The sequence below is a fragment of the Chanodichthys erythropterus genome, chromosome 7 (assembly GCF_024489055.1).
Source record: "Chanodichthys erythropterus isolate Z2021 chromosome 7, ASM2448905v1, whole genome shotgun sequence".
NCBI lineage: Eukaryota > Metazoa > Chordata > Actinopteri > Cypriniformes > Xenocyprididae > Chanodichthys > Chanodichthys erythropterus.
In genome coordinates, this window is record NC_090227.1 from 32,141,421 (window position 1) to 32,159,549 (window position 18,129).

At 37.9% G+C, this 18,129-nt stretch overlaps 1 protein-coding gene across 2 annotated transcripts in view; it reads left to right on the forward strand.

Annotated features, from left to right (window-relative positions):
- Window positions 1-14,818, forward strand: part of itpr2 (inositol 1,4,5-trisphosphate receptor, type 2) — a 106,049-nt gene extending 91,231 nt beyond the window's left edge. For both annotated transcript variants that reach the window (XM_067390229.1, XM_067390230.1), the window contains 3 exons: window positions 565-725; window positions 10,290-10,451; window positions 13,343-14,818. In XM_067390229.1, coding sequence (XP_067246330.1) covers window positions 565-725; window positions 10,290-10,451; window positions 13,343-13,426 — 407 coding nt within the window. In that variant the 3' untranslated portion in view covers window positions 13,427-14,818. The remainder of the gene's footprint in view (window positions 1-564; window positions 726-10,289; window positions 10,452-13,342) is intronic.
- The last annotated feature ends 3,311 nt before the right edge of the window (window positions 14,819-18,129 follow it).

Consider the following 18,129-nt stretch of genomic DNA (forward strand, 5'->3'; position numbering starts at 1 on the left):
ATAGACCCCAAAAACAAAATCAAGGCTTTGTAAAAGGGCATAATATGACCTCTTTAAGATTTCAGTGTATTCCTCATGCAGAAGTTATTTTAAAGGTGCAGTTGCAAAAATTCTTATAAATGTCAGCGTGAGGGCATAAAATGGTCAAGTAAAACTTTTTGTCGATTTTAATGCAAAACATACAGTGCTACAAAAGTGTAGAATTACGCAGCTCTTTTCGACATCTGCACACCAGCGAAACATCTTAAAATGGCTTGGAACTAGCCAGTGGTGCATCTCTAAGCAGATGTCATGCCCTGTCACATTCTGTTACTCTGACTGCCTTTGAATTTGTATATGAGGTCTGTGACAGGGCTTTTTATTTGATGGATTCAACTATGATCATGGTGACATTTACTCCACTAAAGTGGACATAAAGACTATGTTAGAGAATAACAGATGTGGGGGAAAGTTTTACAGTGACTATAAACAGTAGAATACCATGAATAAAACAAAAGATTTTGACAGATTGAATGGGCCATTTCTTTGAAGAACCATTCATTCTTCTTATCTGCTCATCTTCAGGACTTGAGAGAGACAAGTTTGATAACAAGACCGTGTCGTTTGAGGAGCACATCAAGTCAGAGCACAACATGTGGCACTATTTGTACTTCCTGGTCTTGGTGAAGGTGAAGGACCCCACCGAGTACACAGGGCCTGAGAGCTACGTGGCCCAAATGATTAAGGTTAGTCCTCTGGCACACTTGATACCATTATACACTGACCCTTAAAACGCATTTGGACACTTTGTGGTTGTCAAACGTTATTGGATCATGTTCGCATTATACTTGTGGTTACTTTAAAGGAACACCTGTGAGAACTTGACTAGATTCACTAAGAATCACCAGACCAGTTGGTTAAATGTAAATGCAAAGATAGCTGACAAATTTTGTTCAATATTTTTTTTTTTTTTGTTATGGAGAAGTTGGAACAGATTTTTTGCAGGGAATCTCCTTAACAGCTGTTTAAAAAGCATCCTAGGACATGAAGCGTGTGCATGAGGTTTGAAGAGTCTTAAAATAAAACATGATTGATTTGTTTACCATTTTTGGTTACTATTCATACAGTAAATGCTATGCTTCCATTTGTGATATTTTAAAGTTTTGATGACTTCTAATGTTATTCTAAAATGTGAAAAAAAAAAGAATAAGTTCATGTATAACAGATTTGTTATATTGCTCACATAGGGCCAGATTTACTAAATTGCAAATTATCGAAAGATCGCCAATGGCAGTGGAAAAGTTCTGCAAAAGTTCAGTTCTACTGATGACATGCAAATTAACGAACACAGACACAGCCAGATAATTTCCATAATGACCAACACAATCTACCACGAGCAGCGCAAATTAGCGTCTGGTTTATGACATGCTTTTTTGGGGCGGTAAATAATGGCGCAAATACCAGTAAATTGACTAGCGTAAACCTTAGTAAATCACCTTGCATGATTCATTTATATACTCTCCTCCCATAAGGTCAGCCGCAAAAATAACTGTGTCCACGCCTTTTTAGAACTCATTTTTACTGCATATCTTTAGTAAATTCTTTTTTTTAACACCAAAAGAGGGTTTGCACTGGCGGAAGCTGTTAGTAAATCTGGCCCCAAGGCTTTTTTTATTTGATCAAAAATACAGTAAAAAGTGTAATATTGTGAAATATTATTATCACTATTTCAAATAGATGATTTCTATTTTAAAATTTATTTTCTCATTTTTTGAATTACATATGATGGCACATATGATTGTTTTTCAGTCAATTTTGATCAGTTTAATACGGAAGAGGATTAGGGCCAAGCAATAATAAAAAAATCGAGATAAAATGTTGAGAATAAAGTCATTAAATTACGGGAAAAAACTTGTTAAATTTCGAGATAAAATGTTGAGAATAAACTCGTTAAATTACGAGAAAAAACACGTTACATTTTGAGAAAAAAGTCAAGATAAAATGTGGAGAATAAACTCGTTAAATTACGAGGAAAAAACTCGTTAAATTTCGAGATAAAATGTTTAGAATAAAGTCATTAAATTACGGGAAAAAACTTGTTAAATTTCGAGATAAAATGTTGAGAATAAACTCGTTAAATTACGAGAAAAAACACGTTACATTTTGAGAAAAAAGTCAAGATAAAATGTGGAGAATAAACTCGTTAAATTACGAGGAAAAAACTTGTTAAATTTCAAGATAAAATGTTGAGAATAAAGTCATTAAATTACCAGAAAAAAGTCGTTAAATTACGAGAACAAATTCGTTAAATTATGAGAAAAATGTCGTTAAATTTCGAGAAAAAAGTCGAGATAAAATGTTGAGAATAAAGTCATTAAATTATGAGAAAAAAATCGAGAACAAATTGAGAACAAATTTGTTAAATTACGAATTTGTTCTCATAATTTAACGACTTTTTTCTTGTAATTTAATGACTTTATTCTCATAATTTAATGAGTTTATTCTCAACATTTTATCTAGACTTTTTTCTCGAAATTTAACGTAATTTTTCTCATAATTTAACGAATTTGTTCTCATAATTTATTGACTTTATTCTCAACATTTTATCTAAACTTTTTTCTCGAAATTTAATAACTTTAATCTTGAGATAGTTTTATTTTTTTTATTATTGCTTGGCCCTAATCCTCTTCCGTAGTTTAATGCATCCTTGCTGAATAAAAGTATTAATTTCTCATTTTTTTCTTCATTTTTTTTTTTTTTAGTCACACTGACCCCAAACTTTTTCTGTAGTGTACAGAAGTGTAATTTTCTTAGAAGTGACAGAAAGGAGTGCAAACACTGTTAAACAGCCAAGCAGGGGTAGGCACTGTTAGCGGCAGATGCTGATAATCTGAAAATGACCAAAGGTTGGTTAGGTTGGCCAATAAAATGGCATATTAAAATGTTTTGATTCAGTGGAAATCTACAGAGCTTTCTGCCGGATTCTGCATTCTCAGATTCCATGAAGTCCTGCTAATGACACATTGAGTTCTATTAGTACTACATTAACTAATTACTGTGTGTTGCTACAAACACAAGGGCCCTCATTAAAGCTGCGATGAGAGAGATGAGACATGGGCAACGCATAACTAAGGGTTGTTTTGTTTCGTCAGTGTTATTTTCTGTCTCATATAAGGATATTCAGCAGGGGTAGGAAACGGTAACTGAATGAAAAACACTACAGTCTGGCTTTTAAATTGTTGAGTGCATGCATGTTTGTAGGCTCCATTCACCTGAAAACACAACTAATGCAACCCTCTGCAAAAGCAGCACACTCTAGCTTCTCTGCTCATATTCAAAGAGAAAACACTTCTAGAGAAAGACACTTTTTAGTGAGCGCAGCACAGTTTAAACTGCAAGTTTACATTGAAGCAGGTGTGTGTGTGTGTGTGTGTGTGTGTGTGTGTGTGTGTGTGTGTGTGTGTGTGTGTGTGTGTGTGTGTGTGTGTGTGTGTGTGTGTGTGTGTGTGTGTGTGTGTGTGTGTGTGTGTGTGTGTGTGTGTGTGTGTGTGTGTGTGTGTGTGCTTTTGTTTATATTACATTGTGGGGACCAAATGTCCCCATGATGTAATATAAACCTGAGTTCACCTACATCGTGGGGACCAGCCAGCGGTCCCCACAATGTAAATGGGTTTATAAATCATATAGAATGAGTTTTTGTGAAAAAGTAAAAGTTTGCACAGTTTCCTGTGAGGGTTAGGTTTAGGGGTAGGGGCAGGGTAGGGGGATAGAATGTACAGTTTGTTCAGTGTAAAATGCATTGAAGTCTATGGAAAGTCCCCACAATTCACAAAAACAAACATGTGTGTGTGTGTGTGTGTGTGTATGGTTATCACTCACAGGCTGCTGGAGAGAGAGTGAGCAGGTACTGCAGCAGTCACAGCATTGTTATGTAACCCATCTCAAGTGGCCTGCTATTAGCTCAGCCTATCCTCACACGTGCTTTCCTGTCCCACACACACACACACCTGCTACGCCGCTCATTATCACACAGTGAGTCAGGCGTCTCCTTGGCAACACCGTCGTCATGCACTGTCGGCAGGAACGAGGGAAAAAAAACTCTTTGGCCTCTAGACTTGTGATCAATGCAAGTTCAAAGGTCACATATTCACTGTTGGATCCGTTTTTCCCAGCTGGGTGTCTCAGGATGTGTGTATATGTGTGTGTGTGTGAACAGATGACTGCAGGAGTGCGTGTGCAGCGGCCAGCCATACTAATCAAACTGATTATTGCAATCATGCTGCTATTTCCAGAGCCGAGTCGATGGCAGCGCTCTGAAACTGCCTTTCCATTGCAAAACAGCATCTTTATGATGATGAGAGACGAGGACACGTGATAGAACGATTATGCTGTCTGTCAGATGGAAAAAGAAGTTTAATGGCACTTTAATGACAGTCCAGACACCTTTCCCACACACAAGTCTGCTGCAGTATGCATGTGCCAAAGCATATATATGTACGTTTGTTAGGTGTTAGCTGGTGTGGTGTTATTACGTGCTTTTTGTGATTAGACCACATTTGGTGGTCATTTCTTTGATGTTAATATACTTTCTTCTATCCCTAAATGATAAGCAGGTTAATTTTGGCTTAGTTTGGGGTCTTTAAAATAGTTTTTCTAATTTTCAACAAGGCTGCATTTATTTGACAGTAAAAGCTTTATTGTGAAATATATTTTTACTCTTTACAATTACTGTTTTCTAATATATTTTAATTTATTCCTGTGATGGCAAATCTAAATTTTCAGCATCATTACTTCAGTCTTCAGTGTCACATGGTCCTTCAGAAATTATTCTAATATCCTGATTTGCAGATCAAGAAACATTTCTTCTTATTATCAATGTTGAAAACAGTAGTGCTGCTTAATATTTTTGTGGAAACCATGATACATTTCTTTCAGGGTTCTTTCATGAATAGAAAATTCCATTTATCTGAAAAAATCTTTGTAAAGATTGTAAATGTCTTTAAAAAAGTATAAATTTCTTTAAAAAATAGTAAATAAAATAAAAAAGACTTGTGACTATTAGTGCAACATTGTGAGACTGTATATTTAAAAAAAAGAATTTCCAGCCTATAAAGATACAATTTACTCAATTTTTTTCACTATGGTTTATTCAAAACAGTTATTTTAAGAGGTAATAATATTTCACAACATGTTTTTGCTGTATGTTTAATGACAAAAAATGTGACCATGGCAAGTATAAGAGACTTCTTTCATAAAATTTCATTAAAAAAATCTGGTAACACTTTACAACAAGGTCTAATTTGTTAACATTAATTAATGTAATGTATGAGTACATGTTTTAACTGTGGAAGTCTTGTTAATTGTTAGTTCATGTTAACTCATTTAGTTAACTAATCTTAACAAATGAAACGTTATTGTAAAGTGTTAACAAACATTTTACTGACCCCAAACGGTACTGTTAATTCAGTAAATAATATGAGCCTTGCACAGTTTATGAAGCAACTGGATGGCCTTTATCATTGAATGTTCAATGTTAATTAAGCATAGATAAATTATGTTATGATCAGGTGACCCTGACTAAACTCCATTGCTCTTTGCTCTCCAGGTTTCATGAGAAAGATACTTTGTCCCTACTCTATCTTTTTGTTATTTGTTTTTTCCCCCCGCTGGCCAGTTATAACAGTGTTGTTTTCATGTTTGATTTTTTGCTCCCTTTGTATCCTCAGGTTGCATCTTTACTAAAAAATGGGGCAGTTCATGAGACTCGACCCTCACAATCTGGTCTCTGTTCATCCGTCCTCACTTCACCTATGTTTTCCCACTTCCTTTAATGTTTTTCATAATGCACCATTCCCTGGAACCAATTAGCCGCAAATTATGCCTAATCCTAATTTTCCACTTTTTCCTGTTTTAGATCCCAATGAAACATTCAGCATAACAAGATTGCTCTTTTTCAGTGAGATAGATGTCTGAAAGAGTGCTTGACCTTGCTCATATGCCTGTTTCTCAGAAGAGCAAAGTGTTTATTCAGTGTGTTTTTCTTGGAAAGCCTCATTCCCTATTGTATAGCGGAGAAAAGCACTGTGTTTGAGTCAGAATCTGCTCGTGCCCGGGTGTGTCTCCTCGTGAGTGTGTTGTTTTATAATTGTGTAAGGGAAGGCAGTCTTTTCCCACCTCTAAACATATCCTGGAACTCTCTGTGCACCTTGCAGTGCTCCTGTCAGGCTGACTGTGAAAAGCACCTTACATAACTGCTGTGATGAGAGACCGCACTGTTACCCCCCTCCTTATCTCACACACACCACACACCCCAGACTAGATAAACTCATATACACACACTTAGCACATACACACTCAAACACACAATATGTAGAACACAAACGAATAGCTTGTACGTGAGCTACTGCGTGGGCACACACACTTTACAAACATAATGACTCACTGTTATTATCTAAAACACAAAAAAAGAATTTATAACACTGACTGCAGTTGATATGCATGACTGCTTCCTGTTTCTAAAGTTATCTTTGCATCCAGGCATTTAAGTTGTCCAGATCTACCTCTATATGCTTTAGATTTTGGAGGGAAGATCTTAAGGAAGTTTTAGCACACCTGCTCATATTTATTGGTTTACTATCGCTAGGTGTGCTAGGGTCATGATTAATGACTCGTCCATGTTCTAGTGTAGTCAGGCTATAATTCACAGCACCATTTAATATTTAAATGTAGTCTGGCTTTCATATTGTTTTAGATTGTATAATTTTGTTTGTTTTGTTTGAGGATGATGTCAGACATCCTGTCTAAGTTTGCATTCTTAATTGGATTTTTCGCTGTTCTGACTTTGCACGATTAAATGGGTTGTTGCGTTTTATACGCTACCATTTAAAAGTTTATGGTCTGCAAATTTTAATACTTTTATACAGCAAGAATGCATTATATTGAACAAAAGTGATATTAAAAACTTTTGGGTCATTCCATGTCAAATCAACCAAATTTCAGAAACTTTTGTAAAAAAAATTTTTTTTATCCATCCATCCATCCATCTCCAACTGCTTATCTGGGGTCAGGTTGCAGGAGCAGTAGCTTCAGCAGGGGACCCCAAAGTTCCCTTTCCCGAGCCACATTAACTAGATCTGACTGGGGGATCCTGAGGCATTCCCAGGCCAGTGGAGATATAATCTCTCTACCTAGTCATTGGTCTTCCCCGAGGCCTCCTTCCAGCTGGATGTGCCTGGAACACCCCACTAGGCAGCCATCAAGGGGGCATCCTTACCAGATGCCCGAACCACCTCAACTGGCTCTTTTTGATGCAAAAAAGCAGCGGCTCTACTCCGAGTTCCTCACAGATGGCTGAACTTATAACCCTATCTCTAAGGGAGAGGCCAGCCACCCTCCTGAGGAAACCCATTTCGGCCACTTCTACCCACAATCTAGTTCTTTTGGTTATGACCCAGCCTTCATGACCATAGGTGAGGGTAGGAATGAAAATTGACTAGTAGATTGAGAGCTGTGCCTTCCAGCTCAGCTCTCTTTTCGTCACAACGATGCGGTAAAGCAACTGCAGTACCACCCTGCTGCTCCTATTCTCCGGCCAATCTCATGCTTCATTGTCCCCCCGAGGTACTTGAACTCTTTCACTTGGGGCAAAGACTCATTCCCTACCTGGAGTAGGCACTCCATCGGTTTCCTGCTGAGAACCATGGCCTCAGATTTAGAGGTTCTAATCCTCATCCCAGCCACTTCACAATCAGCTGCGAAACGGTACAGTGAGTATTGAAGGTCACGGACCGATGATGCCGTCAGGACCACATCATCTGCAAAAGGCAGCGATGAGATCCCCAGCCCACCGAACCGCAATCCCTCCCCACCACAACTACGCCTCGATATCCTGTCCATTAATATCACAAACAGGATTGGTTATAAAGCGCAGCCCTGGTGGAGGCCAAGCCCCCACCTGGAAAGAGTCCAAATTACTGCTGAGAACCCGGACACAGCTCTCGCTTTGGACGTACAGGGATTGGATAACCCTGAGAAGGGGCCCCCTTACCCCATATTCCCGCAGTATCTCCTGGGGTACCCAGTCATACGCCTTCTCCAGATCCACAAAGCACATGTAGACCGGAATCCACATTGTTCCTCTTCAATCTGAGGTTCGACTATGGACCGCACCCTCCTTTGCAGCACATTGGAGTAGACTTTACCAGGGAGGTTGAGAAGTGTGATACCCTGGTAATTGGGACATACTCTCCGGTCCCCATTTTTGAACAGGGGAACTGTCTTCGACTCCCACGCAATGTTGAAGGGGCGTGTCCTCTTATAATATTTTTTCATGACAAATATAAATAATGATGAACCAAAATATTAAATGTCATGGAAATATATTTACGGAGTAATCCAATTTTGTAGAGGGGGGTCAAAATGACAATTTTCACCTGAGATTTAGAGCCAAATTACAGGGGGGTAAAAATGACTTTTGAAAGATGGCAGTATCATTATTTTACTTTTACACAGAGATTGGTAGGTCTATTCATAAAATCTGTTGACTTTATCTTTGTTGGCAATCTTTGTTGGCTTATATGCCAACGGTGACTGTTCCAAAATGGGAAAACCACTTCTTGTGCCCAGTCATGTAAAAAAGAAAGTACACCCTTTTGAATTCTATGATTTTATGTATCAGGACATAATAAAAAAATCACCTGGTCCTTGGCAGGTCTTAAAATTAGTTAACTACAACCTCAGATGAACAATAACACATGACATATAATATGCCATGTCATGGTTTATTTACTAGGCAATTAAATCATAGGGTGTACTTAGTTTGTCACAAATTGCTTCTCCCTTTTGGATGTTTTTGTTAAATAAATAATGACACAGTTTAATATGTCATGTGTTTTTGTTCACCTGAGGTTGTATTTACCTTTAATTTTAAAACCTACTAAAGACAAGATGATTTTTTATTATGTCCTGACTGCTGATACATAAAACCATAGAATCCAAAAGGGATTGATCATCCATACATGACTGTAAATGCAGCCTTGGTGAGCATAAGAAAACCTTACTGACTCCAAACATTTAAGCAGTAGTGTATATTTATTTTCCATTGTTTCTATCCATGACCTTATTAGAACAAACTTGCGACCCATTTTTGTGGCCCATCATTTGCCAGGGAGGCATTTTCTTCAGGGAGGCCTTTAACATCTACTGTTATGCAACAAAACTCTGCTGCTATACTTGCACTGTAGAGTGCGAGACTGTCAGCAGGGTAAAATGTCCTCCAAGAAGTTGTTAAATTCTACAGCCGTTAATCCTGCTTTTGTTACACATTCACCACATTTAGTCATACTACAAATTACCTGCTGTGTGAAGTGTTCCTATTATTATCATTAATCTGTTATTTAGTTATTTAAACTATTTATTTGTTGAATACATCTGTTAACCAATTGAAGAGCTGCACTTAAGCCATTAGTCCATATATCACAATACAACATGTCACTTTTTCAGCAGTCTTGGTTCTATTTTTTCCTATTTTCTCCTTTTTCTTTCTTGAAAATCAGTGGGAAAAAATTAAAGGTGCCATCGAACGTTTTTTTACAAGATGTAATATAAGTCTAAGGTGTCCCCTGAATGTGTCTGTGAAGTTTCAGCTCAAAATACCCCATAGATTTTTTTTAATAAATTTTTTTAACTGCCTATTTTGGGGCATCATTAAATATGAGCCGATTTATGCTGTGCGGCCCCTTTAAATGCATTTTCAAAAGAAATTTCTTATGTTTAGTATTTTTTCTTATTTTCTCCTTTTTCTTTCTTGAAAATCAGTGGGAAAAAATTAAAGGTGCCATCGAATGTTTTTTTACAAGATGTAATATAAGTCTAAGGTGTCCCCTGAACGTGTCTGTGAAGTTTCAGCTCAAAATACCCCATCTTTTTTTATATATTAATTTTTTTAACTGCCTATTTTGGGGCATCATTAAATATGAGCTGATTTATGCTGTGCGGCCCCTTCAAAATGCATTTTCAAAAGAAATCTCTTATGTTTACCAAGGCTTCAATTATTTGATCAAAAATACTGTAAAAATAGTAAAACATCAAGAAACATTTCTTATTATTATCATTGATAAACAGTTGTGCTGCCTAATATTTTTGTAGAAAACTGTGATTTTTGGGGGGCGGGATTCATTTATTAAAAAATTATCTTACTGACCCAAATGTAATATAAATGTATAAAATGCAAGTTTATTGCAAAAAAGTCAAACATCCATAATGCTAAAGATGCTTAGGAAATAACATTCACATCTCTCTCTTCCCCTCAGGAGAAGAATCTGGACTGGTTTCCCCGGATGAGGGCCATGTCTTTGGTGAGCTCGGAGGGAGAGAGCGAACAGAACGAGATCCGATCGCTGCAAGAGAGACTGGACACCACTGTCTGTCTTGTGGCTCAACTGTCTGGCCAGCTGTCTGAGCTTAAAGAACAGGTAACATACAGCACGCCATCCAATGGGACAGCCCGGTTTCACCGAGCAAAACAGTCTTTTTCCTCACGGGGCCTCTGAAGTGTTTACTATTAGACCCTGCTGTGGAAGTGCGTCAGAGCTGGGGTGGGGCGGTGCCCTGGGGCGATGTGGATGTTCCGGCTTTGCTCCGCTGTGTCGGATCACTGCCATCACCTGCCTGGCCCACATGTGATTCCACACAAACAGTTTAACCAATTCACATGACACAGGGATAGAGAACTTTGGGTCTAATGGAATGACGTTAGAAAAGAAATTGCTGCCCCACGGCCAGTTTTTTTTTTTTTTAAAGTGTCTCGCCAAGGTCTGCATGTTTGTTTGACCCTAGACTTCAGAGTTGAACTGTATTCTGTGCAGAAACGCACAAGAACTGCACAGTCATTGAGAATCGGCACTGATCCAAACCAGTGGGCCAGAAACAGTCAAACTAGACCTATTAACCACACCGTGGTGCCCCTCACATCCTCCAGCGGTCCTTCTGATTCCTGACGGTCACGAGGAGCGGGCTTACTGTAATTCTCCTGGCAGTGTTAGATGTTAAATAACTTATTAAAGTGATTTCTCCTCCGACAGCCAGGCCTAATTAAACAGATCCTCCTCACCTCTCAGCTCGAGCCAGGCTGAGATCCAGCTCAGATGCGGTAGGCGAAATCCGAACTTGTCATGTGTTCAGACAAACAGGCTCTCTCTGATTTACTGTAGCACACTGTGTTCCAACTCCATTTTCTTGTTAGGACTGTTTACTTAGTAGTTCCTTCTTTTTGTCTGGAACAGCCATGAGGTTAAAAAAATGGTGATTTGTTTTTAATGACCCTACAAGTCCAATTAAACCATCAAAATATGAGGAAAACATATGCTAAACTTGATTATTTGGCAAAAAAAGGCAAACTAAAACAACTGGTTCTATTTTAATAAAAATAAAAACTGCAAAAAAAAAGCATAGATAAAAAGCGTACATTTGCAACAACATCAGTTACTAATATTTTGTTACTTTTACATGTGTTCATAATTTCTTTGTATGACAGCCTGACCAAAAGTTACTGGGGCTTTCACACTGGAGGAACCTTTTCATAGTTCCTAGAACTATTGGCTGAAGTACCCGGATTTTGCCGTATTTGCACCACAGGAACTAGGAATGATTTTAGTTCTGGGAACTCCTTTTGGTGGAACTAAATGAGCTCCTACTTCAGAGTAGGTTCTAAACCAGCACTATAGGAACTATCAGTGATGTAAGTGAACATTGATTGGTCAAACGCATGTCAAACTCCGGCACCCGGCATTTTTAGAAGCTGTGTAAACATATTTACGTCACAAACATGGATAACAGCCATAACGGCATTTGCCTGTTGTCTGCAGGGTTGCATTCTTTTCTCCGCCTCGGTGATATGTAATACTGAAAGTTGTCATAGGAGATTTTGTCTCAGCCGCACTTTTTGTTCTTTCATTCAAATAAATTATGCATTTGCATTCCATCTCTGTTATCATGAAACCCATGACACACAACAAACACAGCTCCGATCATGGCATCTTCCACCCACCGGAATTTAGTGTAAATGCCGCGCTTAAAGACGCCGATGTCAGCCGCTTCAGAGTTCCTATTCCCGGTGCGAATGCTACCAGGAACATGCCCCGGGGGAGAAATTAGTTCTCGGGGAACTATCATAGTGGCTAGTTCCTAGAACTGAGTTCCTAGAACTATTCAGTGCGAAAGCCCGTTATGTCTGCACAATTTGGAATGTTTCATTATACACAATATGTTTAGAAAATCTTTAACACATTCTAAATAATATTTGAAAAAAAAGGCTGACAATGTCAGTTTTCCTTGGCCGGACATCAGTTTTGGCCACTGCTGTACATGTAGGTTTAAACCCAGCGTGTTTGGGAAAGTAAAAAAATGGAACCCATGGAATAAGAGGTCATTATGGTTTTGGTCCTTATGACACTGTTGTCAATTCTGTCATCCTCAAGTTGTTCCTAATTTGTATGACTTTTCCAAACATATGTTGGTAATCAAGCAGTTTTGGTTGCCCTTGACTTCCATTGTACTAAAAAATTACTGCGACTTTTATCAAAATATCTTAAAATTGGCATGAAACAAACATTGCGATAGTCATTTACTCCCTATTGTGACATACAGTATATTAGAGTGGAACGGCTTCTCAAACAAGTGAAATGGAGAGAAAACTCAGACCCCAAACTGTCTTAAAAATAAACATAACCGCTTCAAAATGTGGTTTTCGGTATAGGTGTGTGTAATTTATGCTGTAGAACAAAGTATCGTCAAGTTATGTTTACCACATTCTTTATTTTACTCATAAATTGAAAAATCCCATTATAAAAACGCATAGGAAAATCCCAAAGGAACCACTGCCGAATTCCGGGTTCTGACATCATACCTGCACCATTCTATTGCTGTGATGTCATGCGAGTGACAGGTTGTCCCACCCTTGTGCCAGTAAACACGTCATCGGAGAAGAGATGTCGCTGCAAGAGGGAAATCATTTTGATTAAAGATTAATGTACTTAACTGATAAGTAAAAAACACAAAGTAGAAAACATTATTTCAATGAAAAACTATCAATTGTGAGCTGTTACACAGAGAATTTTCCTTTTTTTTCACTGTAAAATATAAGAGGACTTGTTCTTTAATGCAAAAACTGTACATGAAATGTCTCTTTAGATCTATTACAGTTTTTTTACTGTGAGAGTAAGGGAAGTTACAGTTAGCCAGTTAACAGGTTTTTACCATTGTCTTGCAATGTTAAACTTGCCATCTTCTTTACAGTCTAGGCTGTTTTTATTTTGACTTCCCTGTTTTAAGTGTGTGTGTGTTGTGTGTTTATCCACATGTACAGATGACGGAGCAAAGGAAGAATAAACAGAGACTGGGCTTTCTGGGACCATCGCAAATAAACCATCAAATCCCCCCTGCACACTGAGGATGAACTTCTCACACCGCTCCACACACACTCACACACAGATGTTGATGTTCACACCATGAACGACACTACACTCATGGTGATATCACACTTTTCATCATGACATGACAGTTGTCCAGTTAGATGAACAGAAATGACTACAGACTTGAGTGTCATTTCATAGTGTTTTCTCGTTTAAATCTTATAGATGGAAGACGTTTGTTAATGCACAGAGTGTGTTTATTTGGAAAATCATAAACCCTGCGCTTATGAAGCCATGTCCATTTCCTCCCACAGGACTCGGACAGTCTTTGGAAGGGCTGTCTGATTTTTTTTCTTTTTTCTTTTTTTTTTTTTTTAAGCGTCAAGTATTAACTCCCTCACATTTTAATTGTCCTGTCCATAACTGGATTATTGCTGTAACTCAAAGTGGACTTTAATCTGTGCTGGAATAACTGGAGAGATAAAGTGCCTTTAGACGGTTTCATAGTTTTTTATAATTCACAATTACTTTAATGAAAGATATAAGACTGGAAACATTATCAGACAATAATATAATCAGACAATCATGTGACTGTTGGAATCGGTTTTCTTCACCTTCTACAAAGACCTAACGCTAGTCTTAACTGGTAATGACTTTTATTGTGTATTTTATGTCGGAGATGTGACTAGCATGTTTGTGCTTGCCTTATATACAGTTGTACAGAAAATAATAAAGAATTTATATTTGGTATTACAATGCTTAGTTTGACTCTGGATGATGTGCAGAATGACTGTGATTTTCTAGTCTATTCTTTAAACCTTTAAAAAAAAAAAAACTCTGATTAAGGTTTGGAAGGTTAAATTATTTTGAGGAGTTGAACAAGCATCTATGCAAGGTTTTGAGAATATTTGATGAGATTTTATTAAAGGATTTTATAATTTTATTGAAGATTATGTAGATGTGTCCACACTGATATCTGATATGATGACGCATATCAGATCTGATGTGATGACCTGTTATCAGATCTGTGTATAGAGTTCAGATTTACACACACAAGTGGATCTCAGTCTTTTATGATGGACATGGCAACTCCGGTTAATCCGGTTAATTCCCTCATTGTGGTGTGCTTTTTTACTGCATCATTTCTGATTTAAAGAGTGTACCCCCGGCCCCCCAAAAAAATCTCTGTATATTCATTTTATTTCCACCCATTTTCCATTAATTTTATTGGCAGTCATTTTTGACCATGAGGAGTACAAGTGTGACTATTTTTTATGACCATTTAACCTTTTCAAATCATGTCCACAATTTTTGGTGTTCACATAGCAAGTGGCACAAAAATCACCAAGAGTCATACAATTCCGATGAACTAAACAAAAATGAAAAATCAAAATGTAAAATCTTTTGGGTCAAAAGTGACTGAAGTGCACCAGAAGGTTGAATCTATAATAAAATTTATAATAAAATTGCAACTTGTTTCATCATTCAATTATTAAACCTGATTACAAAAAAGTTGGGACACTGTACAAATTGTGAATAAAAAAGGAATGCAATAATTTAGAAATCTCATAAACTTATATTTTATTCACAATAGAATATAGATAACACATCAAATGTTGAAATTTAGACATTTTGAAATGTCATGCCAAATATTGGCTCATTTTGGATTTCATGAGATCTACACATTCCAAAAAAGTTGGGACAGGTAGCAATAAGAGGCCGGAAAAGTTAAATGTACATATAAGGAACAGCTGGAGGACCAATTTGCAACTTATTAGGTCAATTGGCAACATGATTGGGTATAAAAAGAGCCTCTCAGAGTGGCAGTGTCTCTCAGATGTCAAGATAGGCAGAGGATCAACAATTCCCCCAATGCAGCGGCGAAAAATAGTGGAGTGATATAAGAAAGGAGTTTCTCAGAGAAAAATTGCTAAGAGTTTGAAGTTATCATCATCTACAGTGCATAATATTATCCAAAGATTCAGAGAATCTGGAACAATCTCTGTGCGTAAAGGTCCATGCCGGAAAACCATACTGGATGCCCATGATCTTCGGGCCCTTAGACGGCACTGCATCACATACAGGAATGCTACTGTAATGAAAATCACAACATGGGCTCAGGAATACTTCCAGAAAACATTGTCGGTGAACACAATCCACCGTGCCATTCGCCGTTGCCGGCTAAAACTCTATAGGTCTAAAAAGAAGCCATATCTAAACATGATCCTGAAGCGCAGGCGTTATCTCTGGGCCAAGGCTCATTTAAAATGGACTGTGGCAAAGTGGAAAACTGTTCTGTGGTCAGACGAATCAAAATTTGAAGTTATTTTCGGAAAACTGGGACGCCATATCATCCGGACTAAAGAGGACAAGGACAACCCAAGTTCTTATCAGCGCTCAGTTCAGAAGCCTGCATCTCTGATGGTATGGGGTTGCATGAGTGCGTGTGCCATGGGCAGCTTACACATCTGGAAAGGCACCATCAATGCTGAAAGGTATATCCAAGTTCTAGAACAACATATGCTCCCATCCAGGTGTCGTCTCTTTCAGGGAAGACCTTGCATTTTCCAACATGACAATGCCAGACCACATACTGCATCAATTACAACATCATGGCTGCGTAGAAGGAGGATCCGGGTACTGAAATGGCCAGCCTGCAGTCCAGATCTTTCACCCATAGAAAACATTTGGGGCATCATAAAGAGGAAGATGTGACAAAGAAGACCTAAGACAGTTGAGCAACTAGAAGCCTGTATTAGACAAGAATGGGACAACATTCCTATTCCTAAACTTGAGCAACTTGTCATCTCTGGTAAGAGTTTTGAATGATTTGTTTTTAGCATCTGACTCTGGGAGGGCTGTGGTTTTAATCATGTTAGATCTCAGTGCCGCATTTGACACTGTCGATCATTCAATTCTTTTAAAAAGGTTGGAGTGCGAGGTTGGGTTTAGGGGTACTGCTCTGAAATGGTTCCATTCATACCTTAAGGATAGAACATTCTCTGTCAATTTTGCAAATGTTTCCTCTTCTGTGGTTCCTTTAAAATACGGTCTCCCTCGGGGCTCTATTTTAAGTCCTATATTGTTTTCTTTGTATATGCGCCCCTTGGGATCCATCTGTCGTCGTTATGACATCTCGTACCATATGTACGCAGATGACACACAGATTTATTTTCCCCTTAAAGTTGGAGATGAACAGTCCTTGCAATCTTTGTTACTCTGTCTGAATGAAATTAAAACTTGGCTTTCTAATAATTTTCTTCAGCTTAATGAAAGAAAATCTGAAATCATAATATTTGGGCCATCAAATTTTAAAGAACGCGTAGTCAGTATTCTTGCTCCTTTGGAGATGACTGTGAAGGACAATGTGAGAAATCTTGGAGTCATTATTGATTCATCGCTTAGCTTTGATAAACAGATTAACTCAGTTGTAAGAAGTAGTTTTTATCATCTTAAAATTATCGCTAAACTTAAACCTTTTCTTAGTTTTAATGATTTGGAGACTGTTGTTCATGCTTTTATTTCTTCGCGACTAGATTACTGTAATTCCCTCTATGTAGGGATCAACCACGACAACTGTCACGTCTGCAGCTTGTACAGAATGCAGCAGCTAGACTTTTGACGGGCACTAAAAAAAGAGCACATCACTCCGGTGCTGCGTTCTCTTCATTGGCTACCAGTCAAGTTTAGGATTGAGTTTAAGATTTTATTGGTTGTTTTTAAAGCGTTACATAATTCATCTCCAAATTATATTTCCAATCTTATAGAGCCCTATACTTCAGCAAGGTCTTTAAGATCGTCAAATCAACTGTTGTTAGTTACTCCTCAGTCCAAAAAGAAGTCAAAAGGTGATCGTGCTTTCTCAGTAGCAGGCCCAAAACTGTGGAACAATCTCCCTCTTTATATTCGACAAGCTCCATCAGTGGAGGTCTTTAGGTCCCAGCTGAAGACTTATCTGTTTAGTTTGGCTTTTTAAGTAGTTCTTGTTTAATTTCTGTAGGCCTACCTGTAAATTTGTATGTCTACTGTGTTTTTAATTTTACACTGTGAAACACTTTGGGCAACAAAGTTGTGTATAAATGTGCTATATAAATAAAGTGAAGTGAAGTGAAGTGAAGTGAAATCTCCTCAGTCCCCAGACGTTTGCAGACTATTATAAAAAGAAGAGGGGATGCCACACAGTGGTAAACATGGCCTTGTCCCAACTTTTTTGAGATGTGTTGATGCCATGAAATTTAAAATCAACTTATTTTTCCCTTAAAATTATACATTTTCTCAGTTTAAACATTTGATATGTCATCTATCTAAAGACAACTTGCCAGATTGTCCAACCTTCTCACTCAGTTTTTCAAGCAAGATCCTTTTTAATCCTGTTTCTATAAAAGTATGAAGATGTACAGCAACAATTATTTTGTCCTCCATGTTGTTTCGGATTTCTGCTTCAGCTCGCTACGTCACGTCACTACTAGAGCAAGCTCCTGATTGGTTAACGCGGCGCAAATTTTCGCCAAAGTTCAGATTTTTCAACTTGCGCGTTTCACACGAAACGCTCCATTCGCGCGAATCGCGCCACAGGATGTCTATGTGTAAATCACTCACGCTTAACGCTTCATTCGCGTCTGGTGTGAACACACCATAAATAAGTCAGAATGCATGAAATAGCATTAGATTAAATTCACTTTGAGGAATACTGAATCTGTTTTTGTGCAAGTGAGATGAGTATCATGTTCACACAGCACAC